Below are 16,196 nucleotides of genomic sequence, written 5' to 3' on the forward strand. Positions count from 1 at the left end.
GATTCCGTTGTTTGAAGATGAGTCAGTAACATATGCTTTCTTTTTCATACTCATAATTAAAGGCATTCTCTAAGAAAATTATCCAAACTTCCATCTCATTAGCAATAAAAAAATAATTTCTTTTATTAATTTTGTAAGCAATGGGTTTTATATTAAAGTTTACATGATTTTTTATCATCGTTTTTCTTAAATTTGAAGTTCTATTTCAAAATATGCTGTAATGTCAACTATATGGACAGATGAACTTTTTCTAAGAACTTCCTTTCTTCTCATTCTTTACACACTTTTTCAAATCCAGTTTGTAGGCATAACAAGAACTCAACCATATTACATCAAAGACTAAGAAGCAAAAGCAAAAAAGCAAAAGCGAAACCAAAAGCCACCCTCTAAATTGGCAACAAGATCATCCCATGTCGATCATCACTATAATAATGATCTTACTGGGCTCAAAATATGCTGCTTTCACATAGCATCATTCAATCGAAGTATCTATTTCTCTATTTCACTTATATATACATTGGCATAGACCCTTCTGTGAGCTTCAAGAAATGCAAGTTGGCAACAAGCAACTAGAAAAAAAACACAGACCTCTCTTCTGCATCCAATAAAATGAGAAAGAAACACACTTAGTAAGTGCTCAGGACTTCATCAAAAGATGCAAAGAGTCCAAAACTTTGAAAATCAGTTAGAAAAAAAAAAAGTAAAAGGTGTGTGGGGTTGCACCTTTTTAGCTTTGGCATAAAGAAGCCCTGGTGAGATCTTGTACAAGTCCTCATCAACAGGCTTAGAAGTTGGCCTTCGCGATGGTGGTGAACTGGGTGGTGAATTATCCACATCATCACTGATCCAATTCTTCAATTTTGTTTCTCTTTCATGTTGGTCAAACACCTTTTTCTGAAATGTCAAAAACAAAATGCAAATGCTTTACATAAAGGCGTCTTTGAGGCTACGTGTCTCTCTACCCATTAATTCTTAGCTACCAAAGTTTTTTCCTTTAATGAAAAAATTTCAACTTTATCAGTTTGTTCTGGCATTAGTCTTTAGTTGCACATGAAAAAAAGAAGAAAAAATCAACTTGGTACAAGAGATCGTGTGATCAATTCTTCACGCTCTGCCACGCGTGGGTCATGGTATCATTTCACATTTAGAAACCAGAGAAAAAAAAAAGGCAAAATTGCTTTCAAATTCAACAGGTCTAACCCCACATCTATGATTGTGATGTACATATATAATTTCGTTTTCTTCACCACGTACTTTGATAATTTCACGTTCTTTTCAGCCACTGTACTTCTTTTCAAAATGAGATTCTGCTTGTGCATCCTTAAACAGGATTTACAGCAGTAAAAAGGGAAAAGGGGTTGGAAGAAAATAGAGTTATAATGAGATAAAAACAAATTAAGGGGGCTATTTACAATTTACCATATTCTTCACAAACTATTTTATTTGCAATACATTTTTCAAGTTTAACGTACCCTCCTAATCACAAGCTTGAGAACTCACAAAAGAATAGCTACAAGTAAATCCTTAATTCTTGACACTTGAGACTAAGAAGTGAGTGAGACATACCCTTCTGCGAGGAACAACAATCATGGCTGGAGTGACAACATTGTTCTCGTACAAATCCCCTGTAACGTAAAGATCACGGTCTTCAGATTCAGAGTAGCTACATCGTAGCAAACCAGCTTGTCTCGCTGTCTCAAAGCACTGTGTGAAAGGTAGATTATCGTTCCAATCCCAGCTCCCAAATGCTGGCACCTGGCTCTTCTTCTTGTAGTAGCCTTCCTGTTGCAGAGTGACAAAAGAAGCATTAGAAACCATAGAACATGAGTGTTGAAGGCATAACAAAAGGACTTACTTCCATTGCAACCGAACTAAGTGGTGAGTGAAGAGTGAGTCTCAAAGAATGGTTAGAAAATGGAGTGATGTTGTTTGTTTGCGTGAGCGTGGGTTTAAAAAAGAGAAGAGTGCATGTGGGCTGTGACAGTGTTTGATGAAGTAGCAAGAAAAAGAGAGAGAGAGAGGGTAAAAAGTTTGGGGTAATGGGGTATGAGGTATGGGATCTAAAGGGAAATAAAGTAATTTTAATTGGAAAGAAAGCAGATAGATAAAGAAGTTTCACGGTTTTGAGACAGAAGGACACTGAGGTATGATTCATTTTAAATTTTATCTTCCTTTTCTTACAACTTTTTTTTGAGGTGATTGGTATATACTTTTTAACTGTCATGGTTGTTGTACCAAGTTTTTCAATGTTCGGTTCAAGAGCATTTTGCATGTTCAAAGTTTCATTGCTACATTAACTTGTACATGTTAAAACTTTTATGTCCAAGGATATAAATATTAATGTACAAGATTTGGGTAAAATATTTATGTCCGAGGATATAAAATTTTGGGTGTAGTTTTGGAGATTTATGTTTGAATTTTTAATGAGTAGAATCTGAAATTTGTATAACGTTAAAGTTGATAGATAGATTCAGATGAAAATAAATGAAAATGCTTTGAACTTTGCTATTATGTTCAAACAATGTAAAGACAAGTAAAACCTTTCAAGTTAATTTAGTGATAAAATATTCAAAAGATTAAAAACGGTGATAAAAGTTCTTCAATGATTAATTTAATAATATTTTAAATATTATATATTATCATACTTGAGAATAAATTATTATTTTTTTCTTTTTGTCTGTATATACTACATGTTGAAAGCGAATATGAGGAGAGGACATAGCCTGCATGTCAGTTTCTGTCTCATACATTAAAAGATTACCTTAAAAAATGACACTACTGAAAATTTTATATTCACTTTTCTCTTGTTAAAAAACACTGACTTTGGTTCTTCACTCTGCATTAACACTATAAAACTCAGCTTATTTGTAAAGATTAGACATTACGGGGTGGCAATGATAACGAAATACTAATTTTATATTTTGTTGTACTTATAAGTAACTGAAAAGTTGGAGATTTTGTGGAATGATAAGGGGCTAATACCATACAAATAGAAAGAAGTTGGACATAGTGCATTTATGATTTGGTTTGTGCGTGTGATTAAATGGTGAAATGCAGAATAATGAAGGTCCTTTTGGCACTTCAAAGACTGTGCTGGGTTTAGCTTTATTTCCCCACACGCGTACCAGAAGTGAACTTGGTGCTTCGTGCAAATGCCCATTCAGTGTTTGTGAGAATGCTCGTGACTCTTTGCCAGTGTTGTATTAGACACAGTGGTCCACAAAAAAGTTAAAATATTGAATAGGTCAACAACTAAACACAATCACAGCCTTCTCCAATGCTTCATTTATGCATAAAACTAATCACACACCGCAGACCTACTAAACATCTTTCTTTATACAATTTCTCAAAGTTAAAATTTGATCCTAGCAAAGCAAAGTGTTCTTGAGCCCAAAACCAGTGCTCTTTGTGTCAGATTCTGGCATGTTTTGTTCGGCATCACATAGCATGTGATATGATGTGAGAGCATATAATATTTTTTCATGAAATGTAGCAGTAAATGTGCTTAGTTTGAGAATTAATGTAAGAATGATTAAATCCCTCTACGTTTTTAATATTTTTATTTTCTTTACATTTATTAGTAGATGAAATATTTAATCTAATGAGATGATTTATATTTTGAAATTAAGAGTCTCTCACTACTTTTATTGTATCAAGTTTCGAATTGGGGAAAAGTCAAAATCTAAAGGACCGAAACTTGTGGATATACCTAAGGGTCTCACCAAGAAGTCAAAAACCCTACTTTGTTAGCTGAATAAAAAAGCATTGGGAACTACTCGTAACTGTGATTGTTAGTTCAATAAAAATTATAAAATACTGAAACATGAAGGGCTTGATTGCAATTTAAAACACTTCAGAGACTCAAATTCACTGGACATGGACACACAGTATAAAACTTTTTGAGGAACTCTAAATAAAATAACAGGGAAAGAAAGTAAAGTAACTTCAAGATGTTTGGTTAACATGTGCATAAGGTCGCCAGCTTATACGAGCGTGGTAGCGCAAGTATCTCATCATAACAATACAATAATTAAAAATATCAAAATATGTAGAAATTATTATTTTTTTAATTTAATATGTGAGAAGTAATAATAATAAAAAATTATAGCAATATATTTTTAATGTAAATAAAATTTTGGTAATCAATATTAGAGTTTAATTTAAATTTTAATATGTAAATTTTAATTTACGTATAATTTTTAATTTATAAAATTATATCTACGTTAGATAATATAATGATTAATTCTTAATTAATTTTTATTTAATAGTTTTCTTGTAATTAAGTAATTGTAGTGAAGTAACTAGTATCTCCATAATACAACATGCTTAATTAGGTTTTTGTTACAAATAATTCTTAATTGATCCAAAACAAAACAAGTTGGTAAATAACTTACAAAAGAATTGAATTGGATGAAACTTGCTTTCAAAATAATGTTTTTTTATTACGGAGAAATATCATCAAATACTAAAACAATATAATTGATTATTGACATCAAAATTTAAAATATTTACAAATAGGTTTAATAGCCAATTTAGTCCTCACTTTGGTTGAAAAATCTCAATTTAGTCCCTCGTTATAAAAGTGTTTTGAATTAGTCCTAACTTTTAAAATAGTGGGTCAGATTGGTCTTTTCTGTTAAATATAAGTTAACAAAATTAATGGATGATGATGTGACACAACTTAAAGCTAACGAGGGACCAATCTAACACATCAGTTTTAAGCTGTGTCACATCATCATCCATTAATTTCGTTAACTTATATTTAACGAAAGGGACCAATCTGACCCACTATTTTAAAAGTTAGGACTAATGTAAAACACTTTTATAACGAGGGACTAAATTGAGATTTTTCAACCAAAGTGGGGACTAAATTGGCTATTAAACCTTACAAATAATAAAATATTCACATCTAATAATTGATAATTAAACTTTTTTTTATAAAATATATTGTCAACACTCAATTTTGTCCGGGTTGAAAAAATATGTTTTTATTGGTTTTTTTTTATTTTATTTTATTTTATTTTACCTTTTTGTTTTATTCTATTTTTATGTATTTAGATTTTTGCTTTTAATTCAATTTCTATTTTTCTTATCTTCAATTTGTTTTAATAGAGTTAATTAATCAAAATAATTAAAAAATTGAAAAATAAAATTAAAACTGAAAATAATTAAAAAATAAAATAAAAATTAAAAAAAAAGGAAATAAAAAACGTGGAGGTGACGGATGGGAGGCGTGTCTAAAGGAGGGGGACCAGGTGGTTAGAAAAGAATATTTTCCAAGATTTTGGGGGAAGGATTTGGTTGGATAAGGGAGAGAAAAAGAAAGAGAGAGGACACACGGGGGACCTTTGTCTGGGGATCATCATCCAGATTCACCATTTTTCACCTGGAGAAAAAGAGAGACGCCAGCCAAAGGAGGAGGAAAAAACCCATTGGAGACGCAAGGTTGGCAGTGGCAATCGAGAGGTAAGTAATATCTAACACTCCTTGTTCTACTGAGTTGGTTACTTGTTCAGGAGCATATCTCCGATTGTTGTTAAATTTGTATATGAATATTGTTGAATGCACTAGATATTCGTATATGTTCGTTATTACCAAACATCATCAATCTTCACCTCCAACACTTGATTTCCAATACCCGTGTTCATCTTCATTCACTACTGCATCTCCCACCCATCATCACGGTCTCGCAAACTTTGTATTTCTCCATTTACTCAACCAAACCTCATTCCCTCATCCACTCATCAACCATCATCCATATTCACCCACGGCCGCTACCAACGCCTCACGGCCACCGCCTTATTCATCCATTGGAACCTCCATTCCAACTCACGCATAACACCATCATCCTCAACCCGCATTATACAAAGCCACAGCCTAGAACAATGACCAATTTCCAGCACCCAAACACCAGCCCATACTTTACCTTCACTGAGCCAAAACAGGGATTGGTCACTGTGTCGTTCACCGTCGCCTTCAACCACGCAACACCAATCTCCCCTTCCATTCATTCTTGTCCAACCTAGGAAAGGGCCCACGCCACCACCTTCAGGCTCACCATCCCGTTGTAGAACACTAGATTAGGATAGTAGTGCTGAGGGGATCGAAAATGAACGCGGAGGAAGACCCTCCCTGAGAATCGCTGTTTTCGAAAAGAGAAAGGTGGAGACGGTGGCGTCGTGGCGGGTGGTGGTTCTGGTGGCGCGAGTTGCCGCCGGCGAGGCCAAGGCGTGCTCTGGTTGAGGCGACGGTGGCCGGCTATGGCAGAGGCGGCAGTGAGTTTGTGGTGCCAAGCAGGAGACCTTGGGTCTCTAGAGAAGGCGTGAGCTGGGGAGTGGAGAATGAGGATGAACCTCCTGAACCCCTAGGAAATTCTAGGTTAGAAACCATTCAACTGGGCCAGGCCCAGAATTGAACGCACGTCCGGGAACCTTGGGCCTTTTTTTTGAACGCTCGTTATTTAGCCTCTTATTCAAACGTCCGTTCGGCCGTTTCTTGGACGGACCGTTTGATAGCCATCTCCCCAACGAACGTTCGTTCGTCATTTCAATAACGAGCGTTCGTCATAGGCTTCCCTGTCTAAACGTCCGTTCGTCATCTCAACAACGAGCGTTCGTCATAGGCTTCCCTGTCTAAACGTCCGTTCGTCATTTCAATAACGAGCGTTCGTCATAGGCTTCCCTGTCTAAACGTCTGTTCGTCATTTCAATAACGAGCGTTCGTCATTAAGCTTCCATTTATGAACGTCCGTTCGTCATTTCAATAACGAGCGTTCGTCATTAAGCTTCCATTCATGAACGTCCGTTCGTCATTTCAATAACGAGCGTTCGTCCTTAATCTTCCATTTATGAACGTCCGTTCGTCATTTCAATAACGAGCGTTCGTCATTAAGCTTCCTGACCAAACGTTCGTTCATTATCTCCCCAACGAACGCTCGTCTCTCAACCTCAATTTCTCAACGTCCGTTCGTCATGTCTTCAATGAGCGTTCGTCATTCAGCCTTCGTTCCCAACGTCCGTTCATTATCTCTCTCGACGAACGCTCGTCATTCATCCCACATTTTTAAACGTTCGTTCGTTATCTCTCTCGACGAACGCTCGTCATTTAGTGTCCTTTACCAGTGAACGTTCGTCCTATCCCCAACGAACGCTCGTTCGGCCACTTTGATTTCTTTTGTTTATTTATTTTATTTTTATATTTTTTTTATATATATTTATTATTCTCTTATCTTATTTTGTTCTATCTATTTATTTTAGACATGTACTTATCCTGAAATATATAATATTTATAGGTTAAATAAAAGAATTTACAAGAATATTTTTAAAGGTTTAAGCACACGTGTGACCGCTCGCGTCGTCCTTGTGCTAAAAACCTCTTCTTCTTTTTTATAAAAATTATTACAAAAATATTTAAAGGTTTAAGCACACGTGTGACCGCTCGCGTCGTCCTTGTGCTAAAAACCTCTTCTTCTTTTTTATAAAAATTATTACAAAAATATTTAAAGGTTTAAGCGCACGTGTGACCGCTCGCGTCGTCCTTGTGCTAAAAACCTTTTTCTTCTTCCTTAAATAAATTTACATAAAAAATACGTTTTGAAGGTTAAGTACACGTGTGACCGCTCGCGTCGTCCTTGTGCTAAAAAAGCCTTTTCTTCTTCTTAAATAAAATTTCAAAAATACGTTTAAAGGTTGAACACTTGTGTGATCGCTCGCATCGTCCTAGTGTTCAATACTTTTCTCTCTTATTTACGTAATATTAAACGAGGGTATGAGTGCTCGTGCGATCGTCCGCATCAGCCTAGCACTCAATACTCTCAAGTCTTCCTAAATAAGTAAATAACGGTATGAGTGCTCGTGTGATCGTCGCATCGTCCTAGTGCTTAATGTCGTTATTTCTCTTTTTAAAAATAATTAAACATATTTAAATATCGTTTTAAAGGTATGAGTACTCGTGCGACCGTTCGCGTTGGCCTAGTACTCATTACCTTCTTTTTCTCGAAAATATTAAAAACATAAAATCTCCAAAAATTAAAAACATCTGCTTTTCCAAACAACAAACAATCTCTTAGCTAGAACTACGTAACCCTGATTTCTCATTTTGAATGAGAATACGTAGGAGCAAGGTCAATCCTTGTCGGGCCCAAAAAACTAAAAAATATGTTTTGTTTATTTAGAATTTTATTTTAGGGGATAATTAAACATTTTGAAAACCACATCATATTCGTGCATTTAGTTAAAGGTACTGCCTTAGGGCAGGCGTTGTGGGGTGCTAACACCTTCCCCACGCGTAACCGACTCCCGAACCCAATCTTTGGTTTTCGTGGACCGTGCTTTATCGTTTTATGGTTTTTCCGTAGTTTTCCAAAATAAACTATGGTGGCGACTCCAAATCTCTTTTATAAACCCGTTTCTTTTTGGATCGTCGTCCCGTCGCGATTCCGGTTGCGACAGATGGCGACTCCACTGGGGATGTTTAGAGAGTCGAGCCATTTAATTAGATGCGCGAATTTGATGTGATTCTGCTTTGTGTTTTTCTTTTCCTTTTCTCTATCTATGCTTGATGTTTGGAATAACTGCAATAACTGTGGAATATTGAACCCTAGGGTAGACAATATGTTTATATCTGCCTGGGAATTTTTCTGGTTGTTTTGCAGGTGAGGGTTTGGGTGTGCATAATTTTCTCCCTTCACACACACACTTTCGGCATATCATGAGTGGGGCCCTATACCCGGGTCTGAGCGTAGCTTAGAATTAGAGGAGTTGTGTAGCGGTGTCACTCTGGGATGTACTTCCTGTTTGGCTATCGTGAGAACTCCAGCTAGAGTCTGTTCTCTTCATATGTGTTTCCACACCTAGTTGATTACTCGACTGTTGTGGAAATGCTATGAAGGGGGCCATAGCTCTAGTAACCTTTGACCTTTAGGTTCAGGGAACCATCCTTGTGAGATTGCATATACTTGACCTTGAACTCAAAGCAGTGAACCTTTGTTAGGGCACGATGGGAGGAATATGTACTTCTGTAACCCTCACACTGTTCATTTTTTTATGATATTACATTTCATACCATGCATGTGCTTTGTTTTGTCATGTTGTTTTATTATCATGCATCATATTCATACATCATTTAGTAACATGTTAATTTTAAAGGAAATCACAGGTACCTACTTGACTTCATACGAGATGGATGTTAACACAAGATCTGATGCCACACGGCACACCGACTCTTCTGATTTAAGAAAGAAGTATAGTCTAAGGACCCATGTTGGAAACTTGACCGGGCTGATAAACTTGGGCAAAAGGCTTAAGACTATAAAGAGAGAAACCTTTCAAAGAAGATATGGAAATTTGTTGAATTTAATGGAGGTTGAAGTACAAATACCCGCTATCACAGCCTTGGCACAATATTATGATTCTCCGCTTCGATGTTTCACATTTCAAGACTTTCAGTTGGCGCCAACCATAGAGGAGTTCGAGCATATCTTGGGTTTGCCACTGGAGGGCACCACTCCCTATCAACATTTAGAGCATCATGCCTCTATACCCACCATTGCTACCATCATGAAATTACATCCCAAGGAGCTTGAAGACAGGATGATGATGAGGAATCAAGTGCATGGGTTATCACAGGGATATCTAGAGCAGTATTTACATCACTTGGCTGATAAAGAGGATTGGGAAACTTTCATAGATGTATTAGCCCTTGCCATATATGGCATTGTCTTGTTTCCCAAAATAGAAGAATTCGTGGATTACGCTGCGAAAGACGTCTTCGTGGCGAGTAAAACCAGATCAGAGAATCCTGTAACAGCAGTTCTTGCGGATGTTTATGGGACCTTGAGTTTTTGCCATGAGAGAAAGGGAAAGAAGATTCTTTGTTGCTTACCGGCGTTGTATACATGGATGACAACGCGCGTGTTTAAGGAGATGGTCGACGTCAAGAGTCTATCGGAGACTTTGTCACACCAAGGGCTTAAAGGTAAAGGAGGAAACAATTGGGCCCGATTCCTTGCTGGCTTGAGCGAAAGAAGTATAAAATGGCGCCTTCCTTGGCTCGGAAATAAACTGGCTATACAGCATTGCGGTAGTTTTCCTAATGTGCCTCTCATAGGTGCCCGGTACTGTATCAATTACAACCCCCTTTTGGTGCAAAGACAATTTGGGCATCCTATAAAAGGGGCACCTTCATCAGATTACCTTGCTACCCTATTCATTTATTACGAAGACGGGCATTTCATCGAATTGTTAAGAAAGGTTAAAAGCGCCTGGGAAAATGTTGTTCGAGCAGAGAAGGACTTGAGGGATGGAGTAGTGGATAGCAGGGTTAGTTATCATACCTGGATTCTGGAGAGAGTGAAAGTAGTCAAATTGCCTTTCAAGCCAATCAAAGATCAATCAACTAGTGAAGGACCATCCCAAGCCCCAGAAAGTGAAGAGGTGCAACAATTGAAGGCTGAGATGGAGAAATTGAAGGTGAGAAATGCTAGGTTGGAGAACGAATTACAAAGGGCGCGTAATGATCTTGTGGATATGAGAAGTGAAAATGAAGAAAAGTCGCGAGCTTATGAAAACATTGTCAAAAGCCAGAAGGCTGAGAGGGATTATACATTTCGAGTGAAACAGGATCTAACGGCCGCGAGTAAGGAATTATCCATGAGGGTAAATGAGAAGAAGGTGGCTTTAGAAGAGGGAAAGCAGTGGAAGCACCTCTACGAAGAAGCCAAAAGAGATAAGCGAGAAGCCTTGAAGAGACTAAGAGAAGCGCAGGTTCAGGTAGAAAAAGCGGGGCATGAGATGAAAGAGATGGCCATGTCGTTTGAGGCGGATATGAACCGGGAGCGTTGGAAGCTAGCAGAAGCAGAAGAAGAGCATCGAACTCTGATAAAACAAATGGAGGAATATATTGAAGAACAGGAGGAGCGATGGAGGTCGATAGAATTTGAAGAAAGGCATCAGGCCTTGATAAAGCAAATGAAAGAGCACATCGCAAAGCAAGAAATGGCTGTAAAGCACTGGAAGGAAAGCTTCTCTCAGTTGGCTGCTTTGGCAAATGGGGCAATTGAAGACATCCCCAAGATGGTGTCGAATGCTGAAGCTAGTACTCATTTTCGTAATTCACCAGCGGAAATAGAATTGTTTATTAATCATTGTAAATGGTTGGTGGGAGAGATGAAATCTTTCATTGCCCGGGCGCGGGATTGATGTACATCAGAATTATGTGTTTTGTTCCTTAGACTATGTAATGGATCAAATTTTCTTTAAATGAAAGATAGGGGATGTTTGTTTGGTATCGGCTTGTGTTAATTTTCCATCAGTATTGTCATCGTTATCCTGTGATTTCCACTTATCACTAGCATGCATCATGTTTTCTTTTGTTTTGCATTTTTCATCCTTATCTAATTTAATTTAATAAAAAATAATCAGCAGTACAAGTGAGAAAACAACGGCAAATTTTCCACGACATCCGTACAGGACCAGAGCTAACTCAAAGGTCATGGAGAATTGGGAGCAGTCACACGAATCTATTAAGGCTGATGTCAGCCAGTTGAAGGATCAGATGGCCCAGATTTTGGCGGCTCTCGAAGCCCTAAAGACTACGGGAGGGACGACGCCTGCGCAAGTTGAGGGAAGTGCTCAATATTACCCTCCGGTGTTCAGTTCTGGGAGCCAATATGTTCCGTTCCCAATGTATGGATTACCTCCAGGTTACACCCCACCTGTGGGAGAATACACAGAAGGGGAGCAGACTTCATTCTCTTTCCCTACCATTGTCAACATACCGCCAATCAGTACACAGGGACATGTTGTAATGTCCGCACCTATGGTAAACGAAGGAATGCATGCAAACATGTCTGATGGAATACGAGTAACTTCGGTGCCACCTGTGATTACCGGAGAGGGCTTTTCTACAGGGGCTGCACCACATACCTCGTTTCAGGGGGTAATTAGTAATGTCGACGGAGCAAAGGATAAACTTGAGAGCCTAGAGGCAAGATTGAGGGCTGTTGAGGGGTATGAAAGTTATGGATTCGGAGATGTTGCCAGATTGAGCTTGGTTCCTGGCGTCAAAATACCACATAAGTTCAAGGCGCCAGATTTTGAGAAGTATAAGGGAAATACATGACCTAAGAGCCATCTGACCATGTTTTGCAGAAAGATGGCTGCATATGCTTATGATGAGCAGCTGCTCATTCATGTTTTTCAAGATAGTTTGGTTGGAGTGGCATTAAACTGGTATACTCATTTGGAGCCGACTCGAATTCGTTGTTGGGCAGACTTGGCTGATGCTTTTGTGAAACAGTACATATACAATAAACATGTGGCGCCAGATCGTTTACAGCTGCAAAACATGTCGAAGAAAGACAACGAAAGTTTTAAGGAGTATGCTCAACAGTTGAGGGATTTGGCTGCACAAGTTGAGCCACCTTTGTATGATAGAGAAATGGTGGCAATGTTTGTAAATACGCTCCAACCACCATTTTATGAACATATGGTGGGAAATGTATCTTCAAATTTTGCCGATATCATCGAGATAGGCGAGCGAATAGAGATCGGGTTGAAAAATGGGAAGATTGCATATGGCTCGTCGGCGGGTGCAAATTCCAAAAAACCCAATTTCAACTCAGGGAAAAGAAAAGAGGGAGATGTGCATGCAACATTTGCAACCCCCGTGTGGAGAGGTCAGGCTCCCACTCATAACTATCGACCATACTGGGGTCAACATCCACATGCAGCTAACGCGTCATTTGGTCATCAAATTAGGCCTCAACAACAACCAGGGTACTATCAACCACAATACATCCCGACGAATAATTGGAGGGGAGGGGCAAACGTAGGTTCCAATATGAATGTGGGTCCAAATGCTTATCCAAGAAGGAACCAAGAAAGAAATTATGTTAACTTTACCCCAATTCCTACAACTTACACGAAATTATTGCCTCATCTTATCAAACAAGGTCTAGTTGTCGTTTGTCCCCTGAAGCCTTTGCAGCCTCCGTACCCAAGAGGTTATGATGCAGATGCAAAGTGTAGTTATCATGGAGGGGCCGCTGGTCATTCCACTGAGAGGTGTCTGGCTTTCAAGCATAAAGTGCAGACTCTAATTGATTCTGGGTGGTTAAAGTTCCAAGAGGATAAGCCTAGTGTCGAGGCCAATCCTTTATCAGGGCATGGAAGTGCTTTGACGAATGCTGTCGAAGTGAAAGAACATGAGCTGGTGAGAAATGTGAAAGAAGTCAGGAGCTCTAGGAGGTTTATTTTGGAGGCGTTGCTGAAAGTGGGTATCTTGAAGGGTGATTATGATGAGAGTATGGCATGCGCGCTCCACCCAAATGTTGAGCACTCTATTGAGGAGTGTATTAAGTTTGAAGAAATTCTGCAAGACCTGCTAGATCGTGGTCTGATGCAGGTATGCTACAAGAGGGAGGAGGGTGATGTATTTGCACAAACTGGTGATGAATCCGGCATGATTGTACCAGAACCATTGGTGATTCATTTCACTAAGATTACCTCTATCCCACCAGCTCAAGAAAGGTCGCCCGTTGTTATCCGTGTACCAACTCCTTTTCCTTACAAGAACGAAAAAGCCGTCCCATGGAGATATGGGACGCATGAGTCAAGCGAAGCACAAAGCGTTGACCCTGTCGTCAAAAACATATCAGGGATAGGTGGAATGACTAGGAGTGGTCAAATTTTTACATCACCAGAGTTGGCACGAGAAAGGGTTAATGATAATGAAGCAACGATGGCCGCGAAGGCAAAAGAATTCTTAAAAGGGAAGGGTGCACAGACAGAGGAGATCCCCGACAAGGAAGAGAGGAGAGAGGTTTCTAAAGAGGAGGCTTGTGAATTTTTAAAATTCATACAACAAAGTGAATATAAGGTGGTGGAACAGTTAAACCGTATGCCTGCTCGTATATCCTTGTTAGACTTGCTCATGCATTCGGCATCACACAGAAAGTTGCTAATGAAGATACTCAGTGAGGCTCACGTGGAGCAAGGTATGTCGTTGAATAAATTCGAGGGTATTGTTGGCAATATTGTTGCTAATAATTATCTCACCTTTACGGATGAAGAGATACCTGCTGAAGGAAGAGGGCATAACAAGGCTCTTCACGTCTCTGTGAAATGCTTGGATCATGTTATAGCGCGTGTTTTAGTGGACAATGGGTCCTCTTTGAATGTTATGCCGAAAGCAACCTTGGAAAAGCTACCTTGCGAAGGAATGCATATGAGGCCGAGTTCAATGATTGTGAGGGCGTTTGATGGTAGTAAAAGAGAAGTGATGGGAGAGGTGGAATTACCAATGCAAGTTGGCCCGTGTGTCTTTCAAATAACATTCCAGGTTATGGATATCCTGCCAGCTTATAGTTGTCTGTTGGGGCACCCATGGATCCATTCGGCTGGAGTTGTGCCTTCTACACTACACCAGAAGTTGAAGTATGTGATGGGAGATAAGCTGGTGATAGTATCAGGAGAAGAGGATCTTCTTGTGAGTGGGCCATCATCCACGCGCTACATCGAGGCGGCTGAAGAAGCTCTCGAGACAGCCTTCCAATCGTTGGAGATTGTGGGAAATGCTTGTGTGGAATCGTTTCCAGTAAATCCTCATCTATCATGTGCTTCTATTATGATGGCCAAGATTATGATAAAAGAGGGCTATATATATGGGGAAGGTTTGGGCAAATATCGGCAGGGGCGAGCATTCCCTCTAGAAATCGTTGAAAACAAGAACAGATATGGCTTGGGGTACAAACCTACCAAGGAAGACAGGAAAAGGATGATTGAAGAAAAAAAAGACCGCAGTTTGGCCCGTGCAGAAAGACGAGGGCCCAGAGAGAGCAAAATTCACATTGTTGACATCAAGGAAAGCTTCCGCAGTGCTGGATGGATCAACACTGACCAGATAGCAGCTGTGGAGGATGAAGAAAGGCCTCAAAGTTTGAGCTTTGTGTGGGCTTGCTCCCCTGATACTCAACTCAACAATTGGGAAACACTGGATTTACCTGTGATGCTTAATGTGAACAAAATCTAATAGTTTTAATTAAGCTTATAGTTTCAATTGGGGCTTTAGAACTGAGGTTTTGCGGATTGATTCTTTTTTACTTTTCACTCAGCGTGATAATAAAGTTGCATTTCATCATCATTTGGCATTTTTCTTTGTTTATCTTATTTATTTATACTTTTTCATAAATTTAAATGATGCAGATGTGACAATGATTGTTTTGAAAATAATGATATCAATGTTCCTAATTTTGAGCATCCTATCAATAATATGGAAGATGATTTCGAAGATGATGTGGAACCCTCTCCAGAATTGTTGAGATTAGTGGAACAAGAATCTAAGGAGATAAAACCCCATCAGGAGGAGATTGAAATACTCAACTTGGGAGAGAAGGATGAGATAAGGGAAGTGAAAATCGGTACTAGTATGAAAACGGAAGTGAGGGAAAGTTTGCGTGCCCTGTTGAAGGAGTTTAAAGATGTGTTCGCATGGTCTTACAATGACATGCCAGGTCTAGATACCGATATTGTGCAGAATAGGCTCCCACTGAAGCCAGAATGCCCTCCAACCAAGCAAAAACTAAGACGAATGAAGCCGGAAATGTCACTAAAAATTAAAGAGGAGGTCCAAAAGCAATTTGACGCAGGATTTTTGGCTGTGGCAAGATACCCACAATGGGTAGCGAATGTTGTACCAGTGCCTAAGAAGGATGGGAAAGTTCGGATGTGTGTTGACTATCGTGATTTGAATCGTGCAAGTCCGAAGGATAATTTCCCGTTACCACACATCGATACTCTGGTTGATAATACGGCCAAATTTTCGTTATTTTCGTTCATGGACGGATTCTCGGGATATAATCAAATTAAAATGGCACCGGAAGATATGGAAAAAACGACCTTTATCACGTTATGGGGAACATTCTGTTATAAGGTGATGTCTTTCGGACTCAAGAATGCTGGAGCAACATACCAAAGGGCAATGGTGACACTCTTTCATGATATGATGCATAAGGAAATTGAAGTTTATGTGGATGACATGATTGCAAAGTCAGAATCAGAAGAGGAACATATTTTCAATCTAAGGAAATTATTTGAGAGACTGAGAAAGTACAAACTCAGGTTAAATCCTGCCAAATGCACGTTTGGAGTAAAGTCTGGAAAATTGTTGGGCTTTATTGTCAGCCAAAGAGGGATAGA

General features: G+C 39.0%; 2 protein-coding genes across 2 annotated transcripts; one reads left to right on the forward strand and one right to left on the reverse strand.

The window, feature by feature from the left end:
- Nucleotides 1-226: 226 nt before the first annotated feature.
- On the reverse strand, nt 227-2,030 carry LOC148197528 (uncharacterized). The gene is made up of 4 exons (XM_088091674.1): nt 1,856-2,030; nt 1,567-1,782; nt 724-894; nt 227-595 (listed from the first exon to the last, which is right to left on the reverse strand). The coding sequence occupies exons 1-4, from the start codon at nt 1,859-1,861 to the stop codon at nt 542-544; spliced, it is 447 nt and encodes a 148-aa protein (XP_087947800.1). The 5' UTR covers nt 1,862-2,030; the 3' UTR covers nt 227-541.
- Nucleotides 2,031-12,345: 10,315 nt separating this feature from the next.
- Nucleotides 12,346-15,539, forward strand: LOC148197529 (uncharacterized). The gene is made up of 5 exons (XM_088114948.1): nt 12,346-12,453; nt 13,120-13,840; nt 13,925-14,368; nt 14,465-14,948; nt 15,512-15,539. The coding sequence occupies exons 1-5, from the start codon at nt 12,346-12,348 to the stop codon at nt 15,537-15,539; spliced, it is 1,785 nt and encodes a 594-aa protein (XP_087971074.1).
- The last annotated feature ends 657 nt before the right edge of the window (nt 15,540-16,196 follow it).

This window comes from Vigna umbellata, chromosome 5, assembly GCF_029865625.1.
Source record: "Vigna umbellata cultivar VRB3 chromosome 5, Vumbellata_1.0, whole genome shotgun sequence".
In the NCBI taxonomy this organism is placed as follows: Eukaryota; Viridiplantae; Streptophyta; class Magnoliopsida; order Fabales; family Fabaceae; genus Vigna; species Vigna umbellata.